The sequence below is a fragment of the Crassostrea angulata genome, chromosome 4 (genome assembly GCF_025612915.1).
Source record: "Crassostrea angulata isolate pt1a10 chromosome 4, ASM2561291v2, whole genome shotgun sequence".
NCBI lineage: Eukaryota > Metazoa > Mollusca > Bivalvia > Ostreida > Ostreidae > Magallana > Magallana angulata.
Window position 1 is genome coordinate 28,984,511 of NC_069114.1, and position 18,050 is coordinate 29,002,560.

The 18,050-nt window shown below is 32.5% G+C and overlaps 1 protein-coding gene across 1 annotated transcript; it reads right to left on the bottom strand.

The window, feature by feature from the left end:
- Positions 1–1,046: 1,046 nt before the first annotated feature.
- Positions 1,047–17,799, bottom strand: LOC128182201 (uncharacterized). The gene is made up of 5 exons (XM_052850804.1): positions 17,176–17,799; positions 17,010–17,066; positions 7,591–7,689; positions 1,313–1,375; positions 1,047–1,055 (listed from the first exon to the last, which is right to left on the bottom strand). Exons 1-5 carry the CDS (start codon positions 17,797–17,799, stop codon positions 1,047–1,049), a joined length of 852 nt encoding a protein of 283 aa, XP_052706764.1.
- Positions 17,800–18,050: the final 251 nt, after the last annotated feature.

The following is an 18,050-nucleotide window of genomic DNA, read 5'->3' on the forward strand; positions in this document are numbered from 1 at the left end:
AACATTTTGAGTGTATTTATTACTGTTAGAAAATGATACATTTAAATTTACACAACTATTTTCATATGATGAAAAATAATCATTAAATCCTATCTACTCATTAATAAAAAAAAATTCTCTACAAAGTTTCTAGCACTGTATTTTTAGTTGAGAAAGCCAACTAAATAACATGTTAATATGGCTTTTCCATGTATGTTTCATATCCCTGACTAAGAGCACATATAAAGGCTTTAAAGGGACGATACACATACACTTCATACAAATTAAGGTGGTATGGGACACCTCCATGTTAAGACATATTGTTTATCAAAATAAACAATGAAATTATATAAGTAGTTTCTTTCTCAGTATAGTCACCTAACAGCGTAGCGCAGTGGGTTAGAGGGTATATTACGAATATACATGAGAAAGTGTATGCATGAATTGCCAAATGATCAAATAATTTTGTTCACACATGTTCAGCTAAAAGCAAAATACACTCAACAGAACTTTTAAGTGTTCACCCTATTAAATAGAATAATTTTGAAATAAAATAATATTTTGTAACTGATATGTCTTCTCATCAATAGCAAAGAGATAAAATAAAACAACACCGATTGAAATCATTTACCCGTGATGAAAAATAAAAAAAATGGTATTTTTCTGCACTTGCTTAATGTGATTATTTGTGATTTAGTTTAGTCTTTGGTGATAATTTAAAAAGAAAACCACTAAACATGGCTAAAATGGTCACTGCAAAAACAGCCTAAGCCGTTGGAATATTGGTGTCTTGTCTGCATTGTTTCCACAACAGATTGTATTCACTTTAAATTTTCAGTTTGTTTTGACCTTGACATTGTTTTAAATATTAAGCAATTCGAAGGAAACATTACCGGTATATTGATATCATTTTTCTATTTCATAAACGTAATATCATTTTCATCGGCAACTTAAAACAATCCAAAAGCTCTGAGCAAAATTCAAGGAAACCGAAAGGTCAACATCAGGTCGCAACCTTAGGTCAAGGTCAATACATCGTTCTTAACAATTTGAAAATTAAGTGAAAATCAGTCACCCTGATGGCAAGACAAATAATCAAATGTGCTTATTTCATAATATGAAATACATTATACTGGGTGAACTTTTACTGGGTGAAGTTTTGTTGAGTGTAGACATATTAACACTCAGGTAAAACTGACCTATGATAAACTCGTCTATTATATTGTTTAATATTCTAACAAAACTTGCATTTAATTTACAGTACCTTCCTTGTACACGTATATCTACTCTATGAAGCATGCATTCATACCTGCCTAAATTGCTTTTAAATTACCTGAAGGTCAATGTCTTCTGACTCAAGGATTCCATCACAATATGGTGAGGGAGGAGATGGAAGCTGAAAGGTAAGTGAAATAGATATATATTAGTTTTGTTAAACAAATGTAAAAGGTACATGTAATGCATAATATATATAAATGCAGAAAAACCCCTGAATCTTTACTCCTTCCATCTAACAAGAATTACCTTTTTGTATTTTTGGAAAAAATAAAGGCTATATATGTGTGTTTTTGGTTGCTAAAGAATGCTGTATTCATAGTCTAAATAAAACTCTGTTTAAAAAGGGATGTGGTGGACCCCCATCCCCCAACCAAATTTGGCCCAATCCTACTCACAGGGACCTTAATTTGAACAATCTTAAGACTTCATTACATGAAGATGTTTCCATATGAGTTTCATTTCTGGTCAAATGGTTTGTAAAACAAGGTTTTTAAAAGTTTTCTCTATTTATTCCTACTTTAGTATGCAAAAATTTGACCCTGAAGAGTATATATAGCCCCAACTTACTGCTGGTGATCTTAATTTAAACAAACTTGAATCTACTCTATCTGAGGTTGTTTCTAAACAAATTTCAACTCTTCTGGCCTTATAGATTTTGACTAGTACAAGATTTTTAAAAAATCATTTTTTTTTCAATATTTGTTAATTATTTTAATTATCTGTAATATGTGAATCCCCTTCACCCAATAATGTTTTTTTTTTAAAGTTTGGTTCTGGAGTGAAGTCAAAATTGTACCGTAAAAAGTTTTTTTAAAAACAGACAGGGTACATTAAGGTTGATTTTTGATGATTGAATTACTGGGCACCAAATAAAACACACCACTGTGATATTTTCCCAACCTGAATATGGTATAACAAGAGGTGTTTGTGAAACACTTATGCCCCCTCCCTTGGAAACGTCCGTGAAGAAAATGGCCATAAACTGCAAATAATTGGAATTTTTCTACATCCAAGGGGCATAACTCTGTCAAAAATTGCTCTATTGTACCCAAAATCAAACTTGGCCCAGATATTTTTATGATAATTAAATCTGTATATTAAATTTCATTTCAATATGTGCATCCCCTGCGAAGAAAATGAACGGAAACTGTTGGTGGACTGACCGTCCAACTAATAAGACAGCAGCAAAGCAATTTAATACCCTTCCTTGTTTGAAGGAGGCATAAAAATCAGAAAAGGGGATATTAATCAACATTATTTCCTTGAACAGAAAATTTATAAGTCATGAGATGAATAGGGGTGTTAATTAATTAAGCAATCAATTTATTTTGTGTTAAGTTTTTTTTAATAAGCTGTAATTAGCCTTTTACTGGTTCATCCTGCAATCCAATTTGTCGTGGTGCCATCTGTTCTGGCTCAGTATGTTGTAGTCTATATGATGGGTTTGGGTTTGAATACATCGGTGGCCGGATATGTAAATTAGTAACCATATTGAAATGATTACCAGAGGAACCCTGTAAAATCAAGTTGCATATTTCAATCTTTTAAGACAAACATTTTCAATATACCGGTACCAGAGTATACTGGTACTTTGGTTTCATTATAATTATGCAATTTCTTTTAGGTGCATTGTTACAACACACTTTGAAAAATTATGCACTTTGAAATTTTTTTTCAAATTAGTGCGTTAATTTTGAGACAAAGTCAACGCACTTTGAAAAAAAATATTTTTTTTCATAGTGCGTTGATATCGTCGATATTAATGCAGTTTGAAAAAAAAATGTTCATGGATTAGTGAAAATAGTTGATAGTTTTATATACAATAAATGATTGGTTTAACCTTGTTTAGCTTATTTAATAATTTGATATATCTAACAAGAGGCCCATGGGGCCACATCGCTCACCTGAGCAACAATGGGCGTTCAAAAGATATTGTGCCATATGGTCCCTCGGTAGAAAAACAAAAAATAAATATTGTAAAGTATTCGAATTTTACACTTTTTTTGTATACATGTAATCTTTGACATTGTACCTTCATGAAATACTATTTTTTACCAGAATAAGAAATTTCTACGCAAGATATAAAACTAAACATTTGGTAGAGGTATACTGTTAAGTTGTTAACTTCCAAATCCCTATATTTTCGTTCTGCCCCCCCCCCCCCCCTTTGTAAAGCGATCAAAATATATGAGAGCATATAGGTACATTTTTTTCATCAACTACTCAGTACTTACTAGTTATTGTATTAAAAAAAAAATAATAGTTATTGTTTTTTGATTATTTTAAAAACCCTACATGTATAGATGTGAAGAAGAAAATTGTACCTCAATGTGCTCAATTCCTCAAATTAAAAACATTCAAAAATTTTACTTGTCTTCTCCATTATAATTAAATGACTGTTATTTACTTCGCGTACAAACCAGGATAATTTTCCGCTGTGATATTCTTAGGAATAGCGATAATTACTTTATCCCCACAACAGAAATGTGTCAGAAATATGGAAACTGTTTTAAAGATGTCGTTTTTATTTACTCGTGTCTGAAAAAATATCAAAATTGATGTAGATTTCACATTATTTATTGTATAAAGAGAGGGCCCCAGAGAGTAGATATATATAGAATACTGTGGAATCATTAAATTTCGTGGGGGCCAATTTTCGTGGATGACTTAAATTTTACAGGTTCGTGGGGACGTAATTTCATGTATTCATATATATATCTACAAAAGGGAATATGACTTTATTACCCTAATTCATCAATTCGTGAAGGATGTTATTTCGTGGATGAGAGGTACCCACGAATTCCACGAAAAATAAGCCACCACGAAATCTAATGATTTCACAGTATCATTCTTTTATTTTGTTTGTACAAGTATTTAACATACTCTAACTAATTCATAGAGATTTTCTAATGTTCAACCAAAATTTCAGCGTCAATTGTAGAATTATAAGCAAGATACAGAGCTCACAGTTCGCCTAGGTTTGATTCATAATTTGTTGACATGAGTTTATTACATTCAGCTTATGATTTTTAACTTGGTATTTCCTATTCAGCATTTAAAATGGAAAAAAAGAATGGCCTAAGATTTTATATTCTTTTATTCACTCAAGACCCGTTCACTGGTATTTGAGGTTCAAAATCAGTTTATACAAATGTACACAAACACAGTGAAGGATCACATGTACAGTAGGAGTAATAATGACGAAAAAATGTTAAGTTTACAATACAATAAGATGTTAAAGTTGGTTTCTGAACGAACAGACTTTGAAAATTTTCTTAATAAATATTGACAAATTTTTTACTTTTTTAATCTTTAGTTTTTAAGATCTGTGTACAAACATAGAATTGTGAGCAAATCTCTGTATCTTGCTTATAATTTGAAGCTTAACACTCAAATATGGTTAGTAAATAGAAATTGAAAACAATTAAGGTTGTCCTATACTCGGCACTAAATGGGCTCATTCGGACTTTTATTTTTGCAATTTATATTCGCCCTCACATAAGGATGCTTTGTGCCAAATTTGGTTGAAATTGGATAAGCGGTTTTAGAGAAGAAGTTCAAAATGTAAAAAGTTTACAGACGGACAGACGGACGACGGACAAAATGTGATCAGAATAGCTCACTTGAGCTTTCAGCTCAGGTGAGCTAAAAAAGAACTCATTGCATTCTCAGCTAACTTGATAAACAGTTTCTAGATGAGAATTTTTTTCTTTTCTCATAAGACAATATCGACAATTTACACAGAAAAAAAAATCGGGAGGTTTGAATTATCCAATGTGACATAAACTTCATCGCTTAGCAACTGCATTTTCCTTTTTTGAGTATGCAGCAAAGGACTATGTGCGGTATGGTCAAATATCTGCCCCCGATTTCAACCAATTTTTAAAAAGTATAAAAATGAAATCTTCACAAATCATTGTAAAGAGGATAATAATGATTTTAGTCATCATTGCTCACTCCCTGTTTATCTATGACGTCACCTAAATGACCTAATCCCCGCAAAGGACTATGTGCATTATGGTCAAATATCTGCCCCCAATTTCAACCAATTTTTAAATAGTATCGTATAGAAATTAAATCTTCACAAATCATTGTATGGAGGATGCCTTTAACTTTAATCTTGATTTTAGTCATCATTGCTCATTAACTGTTTATCTATGACGTCACCTCAATGACCTATTTCCCGCAAATTTGCAAACAAATGAAAATATTCTCATTTTTGCTCTATATTTTACATTCGGAAGTATAGAGCGCAGGTCTGCTCAAGTGCGATTTTAATATATTTTTTTCTTCGGATAGTTATACACATTATACTAAAAAATGGTACTTGAGCAAGCCTGCGCTCGATGTTTCCCAGTCGAAAAACCATCGGAAAACACCCATATTTTGCTACAGAACATGAATTTATCAAAATAATGCAATCTTCATGACGTCATTTCTACATTATGACGTCACTATGGTGATAACCTTTTACACCTTTATTTCCAATATGAATTTAACTATCTTTCACCTTATTTTTAAAGCTCTTTCTAAAACTTTGATTTTGGGGGCAAAAAAAGCATAAAACCGCACATAGTCCTTTGCAAACAAATGAAGATATTCTCATTTTTGCTCTATATTTTGCATTCGGAAGTATAGAGCGCAGGTCTGCTCAAGTGCGATTTTAACATATGTTTTTCTTCAGATAGTTATACATATTATACTAAAAAATGGTACTTGGTCAAGCCAGGCTGCGCTCGATGTTTCCCAGTCGAATAACCATCGGAAAACACCCATATTTCGCTACAAAACATCAATTTATCAAAATAATGCAATATTCATGACGTCATTTCTACATTATGACGTCACTGTGGTGTTAACCTTTTACACCTTTATTTCCTAATGATTTTAACTACCTTTCACCTTATTTTAAAGCTCTTTCTAAAACTTTGATTTTGGGGGGCAAAAATTGCATAAAACCGCACTTAGTCCTTTACCTCTTATCTAGTATATTGGGCTATGCCCGAACAAATATGATTTATATATATGAATAATGGAGATCAATGTATAATATATTTTAACTGGCTTATTGCAAATATGATGTGAAAAAAGGATACCTTAGTTCTGTTTATCAAAAACAATATGATCAATATAATAATATCAATAATATGAATCATATTATTGAAGAAAATTAACCCACGTCCTAATGCTTGTTTTAAAGTTTATAATAATTTAATATCATTACCGTTAATATTCTTTAATTGAAGTGATTTATTTGATTAGAATACGAAAAGAGGGTTACTGTTGAAACACATTAGATTCTTTAACATACCAATGGAGAAATTATTGTTCGGCCAGCTTGTTTTTTCAATAACACTGCATGTACTCACACAGAGCATATTTCTTATTTACTTTGTTTACCCAAAGTTGCTGAATATCATATGTTTTGGAAGGAAAAATGAGGGGTAGGGGACCTTCTTCTTGTAATCAATAATTAAATGATGCACTGGTATTTGACCTATATCTTTTGTTACCCCCCACCTCCACCACCTACCCCATCCCCGTTCTAAATACGTTAAATTAGATTCACGAGTGTTAACAAATCATCATACAATGAACAAATTAGAAATTCAGTTCCAGAATTTGTGATATAGAAATATTTTTTCAAAGTGTGTTAAGAGTGTCTATACTAAAAATTGTTAATGTACCTTCATAACGCACTTTGAAAAAAAATTTCAAAGTGGGTTACTAGTAACTAATTAGTCCAAAATTTAATGCACTTCGAAAATTTCTTCAAAGTGCGTCATTTTTTCAAAGTGCGTTGCCACAGTGCATGGTACTCTAATTTCTTACATTGTCATGATCAATAGTTTAACAGCTAACTGTAACCAATTTATACATGTATAAACAATATTCACCCACTGTATATAAAACTTCAATCAAATCCAAAAATCACTGACTGCATGATTCATTGTGAGAGTTATCCATTAAAATGAATTTAATGACTGTGCAACATCTTGAGCATTTTATTTTAAAATGTTGTATAATGTAGATATTTATTTCATATATATGTAAATAATACTCAGTTTAAGCGTCCTGTCCCTTAAATGTTGTAAAAAATGGACCCCAGACCTCCCTTAATTGGCAAACAAAATTACACATCTGACCCCCTTCATTACCCCCTCCCACCCATCCATCCAAAACAAATTAATTTCTTAATCTGTGCAATATGCTTCAGGTAGGTAAATAAAGTTATGAAGGAAGTTTTTTTGATACAGAGCTAAATAAAATTAGTGATTGTACTGGAATTGGTTAAGATTTAACAATAATGTTTCTACAATTAAATTTACTTACCAGCAATATCTCCATGGAAGTGTCTAATTGCTGCGAGGTTGGGTGGCTTGATCCTTGAGTAACCATGGCTTTATAATGCTTTCCTCTATTTCGTATGATCTATAATTGCAGAGATTTTCTGTTATCAAGATGATTTTAAAAAATGTGCCAAATGATGATACAAATTAATACAAATATATATTTGCACAAAATAGAAAAAGGCTAGATTTAAAAAATATCATAGCTAATAATTAATTTCATGTTTCTAAAGTTATACAAAGTATTTATTTATCAGTCACGGTTTTATCAAATTATTTTTGTTCTTTTTTATCATAAATTTCTGCTGACTATCGATTTTCTTTAGCAACAGATTTTGCAGCGGTCGCTTAATTGCCATCTTATTTATAAAAGCCTTTTTTTGTTTTTGACTTGTCTCATTTAATAAAAACTTTTTTATATATTGGCATTTTTTTCTCTTATAGAATAATATAAACATATTGTAATTTTCCTTGAATTCGTGCCTGTAGTTCTTGTGATCAGTTTATGGGGTGACAGATTTAGTACCATTAATTAAAAGAATAATTAATATTTCACACAGATAATCAAGCAGTTATTGCTAATAATATTAAATGGGTAAGTTCACGTCAAAATCAGAGTGGGTAATATGACTCTTTTGCAAACCTTTGTACTAGCTTCCATGAAATACAATATTTTGTTTCGCACAGTCTATATATAGCAAGTAAGGGCTGTGATAGCTGACTCAATTTCTCGTAAGCAGTGATTCGATCCGGTTCCGGTTCCGGCAAGCAGCCCCTCACACCAGGACACAGTCTGAGTCATGCCAAATACACCAATCATTCCACAGCATCTCCAGTCTGAATTTGCTAAGCTTTTAGAAGCATCTACAGATCTGTGTCTGAAAACACCCACAAGTCCCACTGGGAATGATGGCTGGAGCAAAGTATGAAAACTGCTTGATTGCTTGGCATAGCTCCTTCATTCTAAATACAATTGTGCAATTCGTCCTACATTCATCATCATCTGGACTTGCATATACTACAGTAATGTCATATTTGCCTGCAATTTCATTAATATAAATTGCAAAACATACCAGACCCAACTTCAAAATTCCTTGTTTCAAAGTTACTGTAAAGAACGAAACATTTAAAACACAAGGCACTCTGATGCCATAAGATTGTCAATAACAATTCAATTCTATTCAGTTTATAACAAAATCCGTTTTACAAAACATCATCCAGGTTAAACCCATCATCTGTATCATAATGCTTTTGAAACATTGCTATATTTTCTGCAGCATTTTCTTTGGGTGATTCATGGATTTTTTAGAGTTGGGGAATTGACAGTGACCAGTAATATAAGTATAAGGTTCTTCAACAAACCACACTTCAGATAGACGATTTGGCATATTTGACCATGAGAAGCTTATATCCCTGTTACTGACTATCTGGTATGCCAAAACAGACCAGTTGGGTAAGGAAACATATTACAAATCAATTTACACTCCCCAAGGCAATTAAACACCTTCAATTGCCTAATAACTCAGGATATAAATCTCACTTTTCATTTCATATAGGGGCATGCACTGACCTTGCTGTAAGAGGGTTTTCTACTGATGAAATCCAGAAATCGGGTGCTGGAAGTCTTCTTCATATAAATCTTACATTCCCAAACCAAAGTTTTAATTAATTTCATTTTAGAATCACAGACAATATGGTTGTTGGGTTTTTCACTAATTAAACATGCATTTTTAGAGGCTGTTATAAGACCTAGCTGGTGGCACAAATCTCACATTAGACATTCGCTTTGGTGGCAAGGGTACAGTGGGCTCTAGTTATGCAAAACACGCCAAAAGATTAAAACATTGGAAAAGTTGGGTCCTGTGCCTGATTTTATATGTTTACACTGTGGGAGATTTAGGGAACCTTTTGGATAGAAAGTTTAGGATATGCTTAAATTCATGGGTAGTCTCGCTTTCCAAATGCTAGGGCAATATGGTGACCTTCATTCATTCTCCTGCATTTTCACTGGCACTAGTAATATTTTGCAAACCTAAGTGCCATGAACAAAACAAGCAAACTTATGAATTCATATGTAGCTACCATATAGTTTTGCAATCTTCGGGGGTGCAACTAAATCTGTCACACAGACATAAACCTGTTTCAATCTGCTTCAATCAGATGGCCGGGGTACATCTGTCGCCTTTAGAAATTACATTTTCCTTTACTCTCTCCAGGGGGGTCTTGAGGTCATCATTGTACACGACCATTCTACCTATCCAAGTAAGTGGAAATTAAGGTGTGGGTTCAACTGTTTCTGTTTGCCGCTATACCCCCACTTTGGTGGCGGATCGAGTTCATTGGCCCGATTTTTCAGTTATGATCATTCAATCTTGGCCAAGAGAACTTGTGGCTAAAAGCAACAATGAGCTTGTAAATATTATCAAGCTTTGACCTCTGCACCTCCAAGGGTCAATCCTTTCTACATGTTGAACTTGAATTTGTTGTGTGCTAATCGTGATCTGGTATGTTGTTTGAACTTTGACCTTTGAATTTGAGCTTTTGTTTGTGTAGCTGTAATGTTGTACCGTATATGCATATGTTTTGGGGGCATGCTCTTTGTTTTGCAGATCTTATAAGCTTAGTATATATATTTATCATTTCTCATGTAAATCTCATGCTGCTTATTACTGTGAAATCCTTAAAATTCGTGGGGATCGACCAATTTTCGTGGATTGCTTAAATTTTACAGGTTCATGGGGACGTAATTTCGTGTATTTTCGTATACATACAAAAGGATTATAACTTTATAGCCCTAATTTATTAATTCATGGGGATGTTGATTCGTGGATAAGAGGTGCCCACGAATTCCACGAAAATTGAGCCACCACGAAATCTAATGATTCCACAGTAACTGATTCAATATTAAACAAAGGAAAAAAATTGCTACAATTTACTGACACTTCCCTCACATAAAATTTGTATACTATTATCTATAAAGAAACTTTATATTATGAATATAATGAATATTAACCTTTGATTTCTTCTTTCCTTTTACACCAGTTTCTTTAGATTGGCTTGGTGACAATCTTTTTTTCCCTTTTCCTTTTACTTGCTGTAAAAATTAGTGAAAAAACAAGAAATCAAACCTACACTCATGCCTACAGGATCGAAATATTGTAGACAAACTGGTACATTTTCATCCAACAGCATAAATTCTTTAGAATTCATGTATATATTTTGATAAATGATCTTCAGACTTCAGCATCTGTTTGAATTTTAAGCTCTTTATTTACTAAAAAATTATTTGTTAATTAGTATCATAGATTTGGAATTTATCTTAAAGGTTAATATAATTAATTTATTTTTTAGTGGTTACCTAAGGGTCCTGGACACTTAATGACTTAATAGTGTAGATTCCTTATTTTATGCCAGTAATTGTTAAACAGCTAATTTCTACAAGTCAACTGTTTTGCAAAAAATCTTGAGAATATAAAATTGCGAATGCTGAATTTTTTTCATGGTTTCATTTAGTTTACATCTGACGGAAAAATAAAAGTAAGATTTTAAAATTCGCAAGATGCGCTTTTCATAATTCTTTGCGGATACTATTTCGTTGCTTTTAATGTAATATGACAGTATATACATCACAACTTGGCCATTTTGACCCATTATGGAAATGTTTATAATTTGCCAAAGTTAAGTGTAGGTCTTATCCCTATATAGCGCAATGGACATATACTTTGTCTAGCTTTGGTCTACTAACACCGCAGGTCCTAAGCTTAAATACAGCAGGGACATCTTTTGCTTTTATGAACAATGATGAATTTTTAAATGTTGATTTTCCCCCCAATTTTTCAGTCATTTTTAAGTTGAACAAATGCTACAATTCCATATATATCTAATAATACAGAAGAATGGTCATCAATTAATTGTAATATTCAGTCCCTTACTGAAACTGGTTGATACTGTGCTACTTCTGGTACAATCATGTCAGATGGGTATTCTGGAAACTGTGGCTCAGAAATTGGTGCACAGGGAATGGCCATATTGCTTTGGTCTCCTGGACAATCTTTTGTAGAGCTGCCTGGTTCAATCTATATATGTTGTTTAAGAACAAGACTGTCATATGGTGATAATGCAAGCTGGATTTATACATTTATCATAACATTTGATTGGATTAGGAGAATTATGATCCTCATGTTTAGGTGCATTCAGAATTGTACCGTTTTACCGCTGGCAGCATTTGGTTGCCATCGGTGAACTATGGTAGCAAATGGTCACCAAGTGGTGCCATTTGTAGCAATTTGTATAGGTACATGTAGTACCATGAACGGTTTTTTTGTCAAATTCAAACAAATGGTGGCCTTTGGTTACACTAATTGGTTACCAATTGTAACCATCTGAATATATAAAACAGTTGAAAACAAAACAAAATACCTTTCCTCTGTGAAGTGTGACTGTTTTCCTTTAAAATAGCTTCATTGATTGATTTATTATGCTTAAAGAGTCATCATACATGTAGTACAAAACTTTAATGACAATTTTGTTAAATTCTCAATTATACGAAGTCTACAAAATGACTACCAATCCATCATTAATACAAAAAAAGTAAAGATTAATTGCAAATTATTGGTAATAAATATATATAAATATATAAATTAGAATCAATTTTAACAAGAGCTTGGACTTTGGGTAGTTGTATCAAACAGCAATGTGACATAGGCCTGTAAATAATTTCTTTGTTGGCCATGGATCTCTGAAATCAACAAGATTTGTCTGTTTTATATATAAAGCAATTTCTACGCAATCGGTGCATATTTTACTCTATAACGTACAACATCCTTTTAACTTGATATTTGATGCAAGAAATAGTAACGTCCTACCTTAAGCCCGAATAATGTTTCTGGGTATAATATGGAGCGGGTTTTAGAAGCCCTCAGTTGTCTTAGATTGTCCTCAAAAAATTCATTCAACAAGATATGCATATACGGTATCTTATTCTAAAGTCTTAATTTATTTACATCAGTATCTGTAGGCATCTTATAACCCCCCATGTTGAATTAGCATAAAGACGTCATCTACCAAACTTGCTTAAGCTAGCTAGGCTGCTGGTAGATTTGGTGACCTCATTTGAAATTGAAAGTACACCAACATTGGCGGATCCAGAGGGGGGGTTCCGGGGGTTGGAACCCCCCCTTTCTCTGGGACATATGAATTTTTTTGAAAACGTTTAACGCCTATTTAAAGGCAATTTTCCCCATTTATAATAGAAATACTGTAATTATCTCTAATAAATGCTTTTAAAATTGCTTATTTAAAGAATTTCGTACTGCGTCCCATAATTTTGTTCTTATATGAAAAAACCCTATCGATTTTTTATCGAAATAAAGTACATTGAACTCCCCCTCAGCATCTGGTGTTTACTACACTGAGTAAACATGTGGAAAATTAACGAAAAAATACATAAATTAAGCAGTATCGCTAAAAACACAGATATATAATAACATCTACAATGAATCTTCTACTCATTTTTTTTTAATTGATTATAGTTCATAGTTTTGAACTGACGAACCATCGAGTAAAACGAAGTTCAAGTACGAGTACACGCATTCGTTTTACTTTAAAAAGCCGCTTTCAAATGTATTGTTTAGTTAATTAATTAAAGTAATTATAATATATGAATTTTACTTCGTTTCATACGAAAAATACAAAGAAAATTACATGACCCGCTTATGCGGGTTATGCTATTTTTCTGGAATGCTAGCTACTTTCATACTGTCCTTTACAAAAATTTAGATTATTGATAATCAAAATTTGTACATGACAATTGTCATGTTGTATATTTTATTTGTTAAAAATAAAATATATCGGAAAGGACAATACCCACATGAAACACAAAAGAAAGCCTTTTTTGTTTTGTTTCCAAGAATCGGAAATTCTGTAACAAAAATACCGTGTAAAGGGCACTGGCGTCGGAAGCAAATTGAAAGTGGGGGGGCTAGACTAATCCTCAGAAATATTGAGAAAAAAGTAATTCCCAAAATCATGGAAATCCTAATCCGTGGGGGAGGGGGGGGGGGGGGGGGGGAATAGGAGAATACCTTTAATTCAAAAAAAAAATTACTTACCCAAATTTTTCTTTCCACAATCATAAAATTCCTAAACCGGGGGGGAGGGGGGGGGGGGGGGGCTAGTATGCTTCTGAATCCAACTTCTCAATCTTTCAAGTTTATTTTTGGAACAATAATCTTTCCTACGAGAAAAAGTGGGGGGGCTGAACCTTCTATCATGCTATGTTTCTAATGGTTAGGTATAACTTTGCAATAAAAGTGGGGGGCTAAGCCCCCGCTAGCCCCCCCCCCCCACCCCCCGGTTCCGACGCCTATGAAGGGTTTATATATATTTTCCATTATGAAAATGCCCAACTTTTCAAAACTTTTCTAAATATGATTGCGTGTGTACTAGTGCCGGATGATGTAACGCATCCATTACAGAGGTCACATCAAGTTCCCTGGGACGACAATTGCGTTTACCATTGTATTACACACGTACCATTTATTCAGCAGATAAATTATCCCCTTTCTTTTGTCATATCCTATCATTTAGATCTTTATTTACGAAGACAATCGATAGAAATCAAAATCGATAAATAGTTCAGAATTTAAAAACATCAAAGACATAAAAAAATTACCAAAATATTCATTTTTATAATAGTTTGTCGTAATTAGTCTGAGTTATTTTTTGTTTCTTAGTGTTTCTTTTCTATCAAGCAGGGGCGCACTTTCTCATTGCTGGAGACTTGGGTTTCTTGAGGCTAGATATTATGCAAATCTTTCTTACCTAGACCGAAACGGCAAAACGCTCAATAATGCAGTGCACTCTGCTGTTGAAATATATATGAAATAGATAGTGAAGAGATAAATGTTTATCAAATACGGTTGTATACGCACGGAAATCGTTCAAAAAGTCCTTATTTATTGACAAATAATGAATTTTGTACATATTGGTTTTCATCAAATGGAACCCCCCCTTTTCCAAATTGCTGGATCCGCCTCTGACCAATGGTCAACATTGGTAACCAATTGCTACCATTGGGAACCATTTGTAGACATTGGTGACCGAACTTGCCGTTGGTAACAATCTGGTGAACTCTGAACGCACCTAATGAATACCTTGCTAATTGCAAACAATTTCATTTACTAGTATCAGTTGCATGTCTGACTTTAAACCTCGATCTATTTATAATTCAAGGAAAATTGCATGTTTTACCTTATTAAAGTGGCTAACTACGTACACCTTGAAATAGTTAGTTTTTCAAATGAACAGAAAATTACATGATTATGAAAGAAAGCATGATCGATGCATGAGAAGTATTTAAGTTTAAGGAAGGAGTCTTTTCTGGTTTTCGACTTGTCAAACGTAAATTTGATTAATTGTTCATTAAATCAAGATGAAAGGAAATTAAAATAGTATATTTTTCTTTCTTTTTTACTATCATACATCTTGGCATAGAAAAATGTAATCAATGTTTAGAATGGAACAAGGACTATATTTTTGGCGTAATATTGGCGTAGGAAAATATCACATGTTGCGCAATTCAGAATTGCTGCAGATTATATATATATAATGAGTCTGTTTAAGCATTTTAAAAACAATAACAATAATGTTGGATTTTTTTTTACTAATGTGAACTAATAATATGATACTTGGGTTTCAGAATATGTTTTTAAATATGATTTGCCTATCAAATAACATTTTTGTAAGCTTTTTAAAGCGCCCATTCTATACATTGATTTTTGTGAAAAAATCACTAAAATCAGTTTTTCTCTCTTATGAAACGGTCAATATATTAGCTTTCCTGTCAATTTATATCTTTATATAAAGTCTTCATAATACATAAAAATTAGAAATATTTTATTATTGGAAGCATAAAAAAATATTCAAAATTTCTACAAAATTTAAGAAAATTAGAGGAAATGCGGGCTAAGCAATATCAATTTTAGTGTAAATATTTATTCCAATTTAGTAGTATAAGCTGATAGACACTCTCATGGTCTATGATTTCATTAAAAAATTGAATCTTCAAATCTTAAACAAATGTCTACAGAACTATAAAGAGCTACACTTATTTTTATCACTCTTTACGTTGAGGAAAAAGGTAGTGACCTTGACCTGACCTTTATCCGAAAACAAAAAGGTCAAATTTAATTAAACTGATAGAATCATTAAGTAATATGATCCGTTTGACTGTGTCAAAATTTCATGCATTTCTTATTATAAGAAGTATGTTTGATAATAAAAAGACTCCTTCCTTAAAAGGCGAAAAAATATGCATTTCAAATAAAAATCTATGATTTTCAGAAAAGGAATCAGAAAATTTGAACAAAATCCCCATGCGGATTTGAACTCATGATCTGCGGTTCACAAGCTCAATTTTTTAACCACTGAGCTGTGGTGACATTCAACCAAACAGATGTTACAAAAAGTTTAACATATAACATCTAAATTGCCATCTTGTGTCATAAAAAGTATATTCTGCCTTGATGCAGTAAGGTACTGTAAAAATATTTACATTTTCCAGTGTTTTGTCTGTGATAACACTTATATCAAATCAATTTTGTTATGTATAGTTCAATAAATTTCATCAGTGACTAATAAGGAATCATCAAGCTTTATTGGATTTTATCCCCCCCCCCCCAACATATTTGATCACTTCATAATACTAAACCTGACAGGAATTCATATATATAGACATCCCCCATCTACTCCCTATTTATAATCAATAATTTCATTCAGAAATCTCTTGCTCCACAATTCAAATTAATAATACAACAAATGCTACAATTTACTCACCCCCTCCCTAAAAAAATGTTAATCTACAGTAAACATATCATTCGATATTTGCTGGAAATTGTGCGATTTTTCAAGAAGTTAGTGTGGATTTTTAATAAGTATATTTTTGGATGCAGTTATACTCTTATCTTATGTACACAAGCAACTTGATTTAGAGGAAGCCAGTTTCCGCTTAAAACACCAAAAAAGAAAATGTAGCCAAATGTGATATATTTACAGTAATTCACTTAAAATAAACTTTATTTTAATAATATTAAATACCTTTGATTTCTTCTTTCCTTTTACACCAGTTCCTTTATATTGGCTAGAGGAGAAACATTTATTCCTTTTTACTTGCTGTATCTAAATTTGTAAACAAATGAAATCAACTTTACAAGCATGCCTACAGGATCTTTAAAATATATTGTTGACCATCTGGTACATTTTGATCTAACAATCCAACATCATTACTTAAAGATTAATGTACATATTTTGATTGCTTTATTTTGTGTTTTATTTAGATATGAAGGTGTGGGAATATTCTAGCTCTTAATTTTAAACCAAACCAGTCCATATAGATTTAGATACCTTAGTAACTGTCTCAGTTGCTTGCCTTTTTTTCCCTGCAGATTTGGATTTCTCTACCTGAAGCAGATTATCAAATCATTCAGCCAGCCAATAAATGAACCATTACTTTATTTATATGATACTTTAATGCAACTTGTTAAACAAATAAAAAGACAACATATAGTACCGTATGATTTGTGTTGTGTTCCAATATAGCATCTAAAACTTGGTCGATGGCAACAACGATGTTGTCAAATCCTTCATCAGTTGAGCCGATGATTCCTTGCTTGACTTTTTCTGCTCCCTTTTGTAAAACTTCAATCATGAGATTCTCATCAAGATTATCAATCACTGCTTGTTTATTTTTCATCGACTTATTTTGAGAAACATAGTTTTCTAGAGCGACCTTCCACTTTGTCTCATCGGGATTCCTTTTTGAATCTCTCAGCTTCTCATAGCAAACAATAACATCGAATATATCCGTAGGAATAGGTCTCACATCCTTCTTAAAAAGTTTAACTAGCTTATCAAATGTTTGACTGCCGCCTGTCTTTATGTTGCATATATTTTCAAACTTAGTATCTTTCTCAAATCTATTCCAACCGGGTGGATCTCTTTCGTACAGGTGTGTTGGGAGGTTATAGTTATTTGCTTTATATATATGCTTCACGAGTTCAGACTGTATGAATCGTGTAAATCGACGCAACACTTCTGATCTTGGAGCTGATTCTGGGGGAGGTCCAGGGTTTCTCTCAACATCTCCGCAGCTCAAAATTAGTAAGCAACGGAGGCTTGCTGTAAGAGAAACCATTAACTGATATTAGTATAAAACCAACAGCTGTATACCAACTTATATGTGTGTGAGAAAATTTGGCTAGATTTTCATCATATTGCTAACATTTCTTTCTGTGAACCAGTTATTAGAATGATGTCTATCTGAATCACATGTACCATAATGATGAAAAATGCTTGGTCAGGAAAACTATTATGAAGCAGTTTATTGGTGGTAATTTTAAATTATAAAATATTTACATTTTTCAGTGTCATGGCCTGTGATAATGC

Bases quoted from the DNA above. Each gene is read 5' to 3' on its own strand.
- LOC128182201 (XM_052850804.1), bottom strand. From the start codon at position 17,799: ATGGTTTCTCTTACAGCAAGCCTCCGTTGCTTACTAATTTTGAGCTGC. The intron at 17,067-17,175 runs GTACTATATGTT...AATCTGCTTCAG, and splicing joins AACACAACACAAATCATACG to GTAGAGAAATCCAAATCTGC. The intron at 1,376-7,590 runs GTAAGTAAATTT...CTTACCTTTCAG, and splicing joins CTTCCATGGAGATATTGCTG to CTTCCATCTCCTCCCTCACC.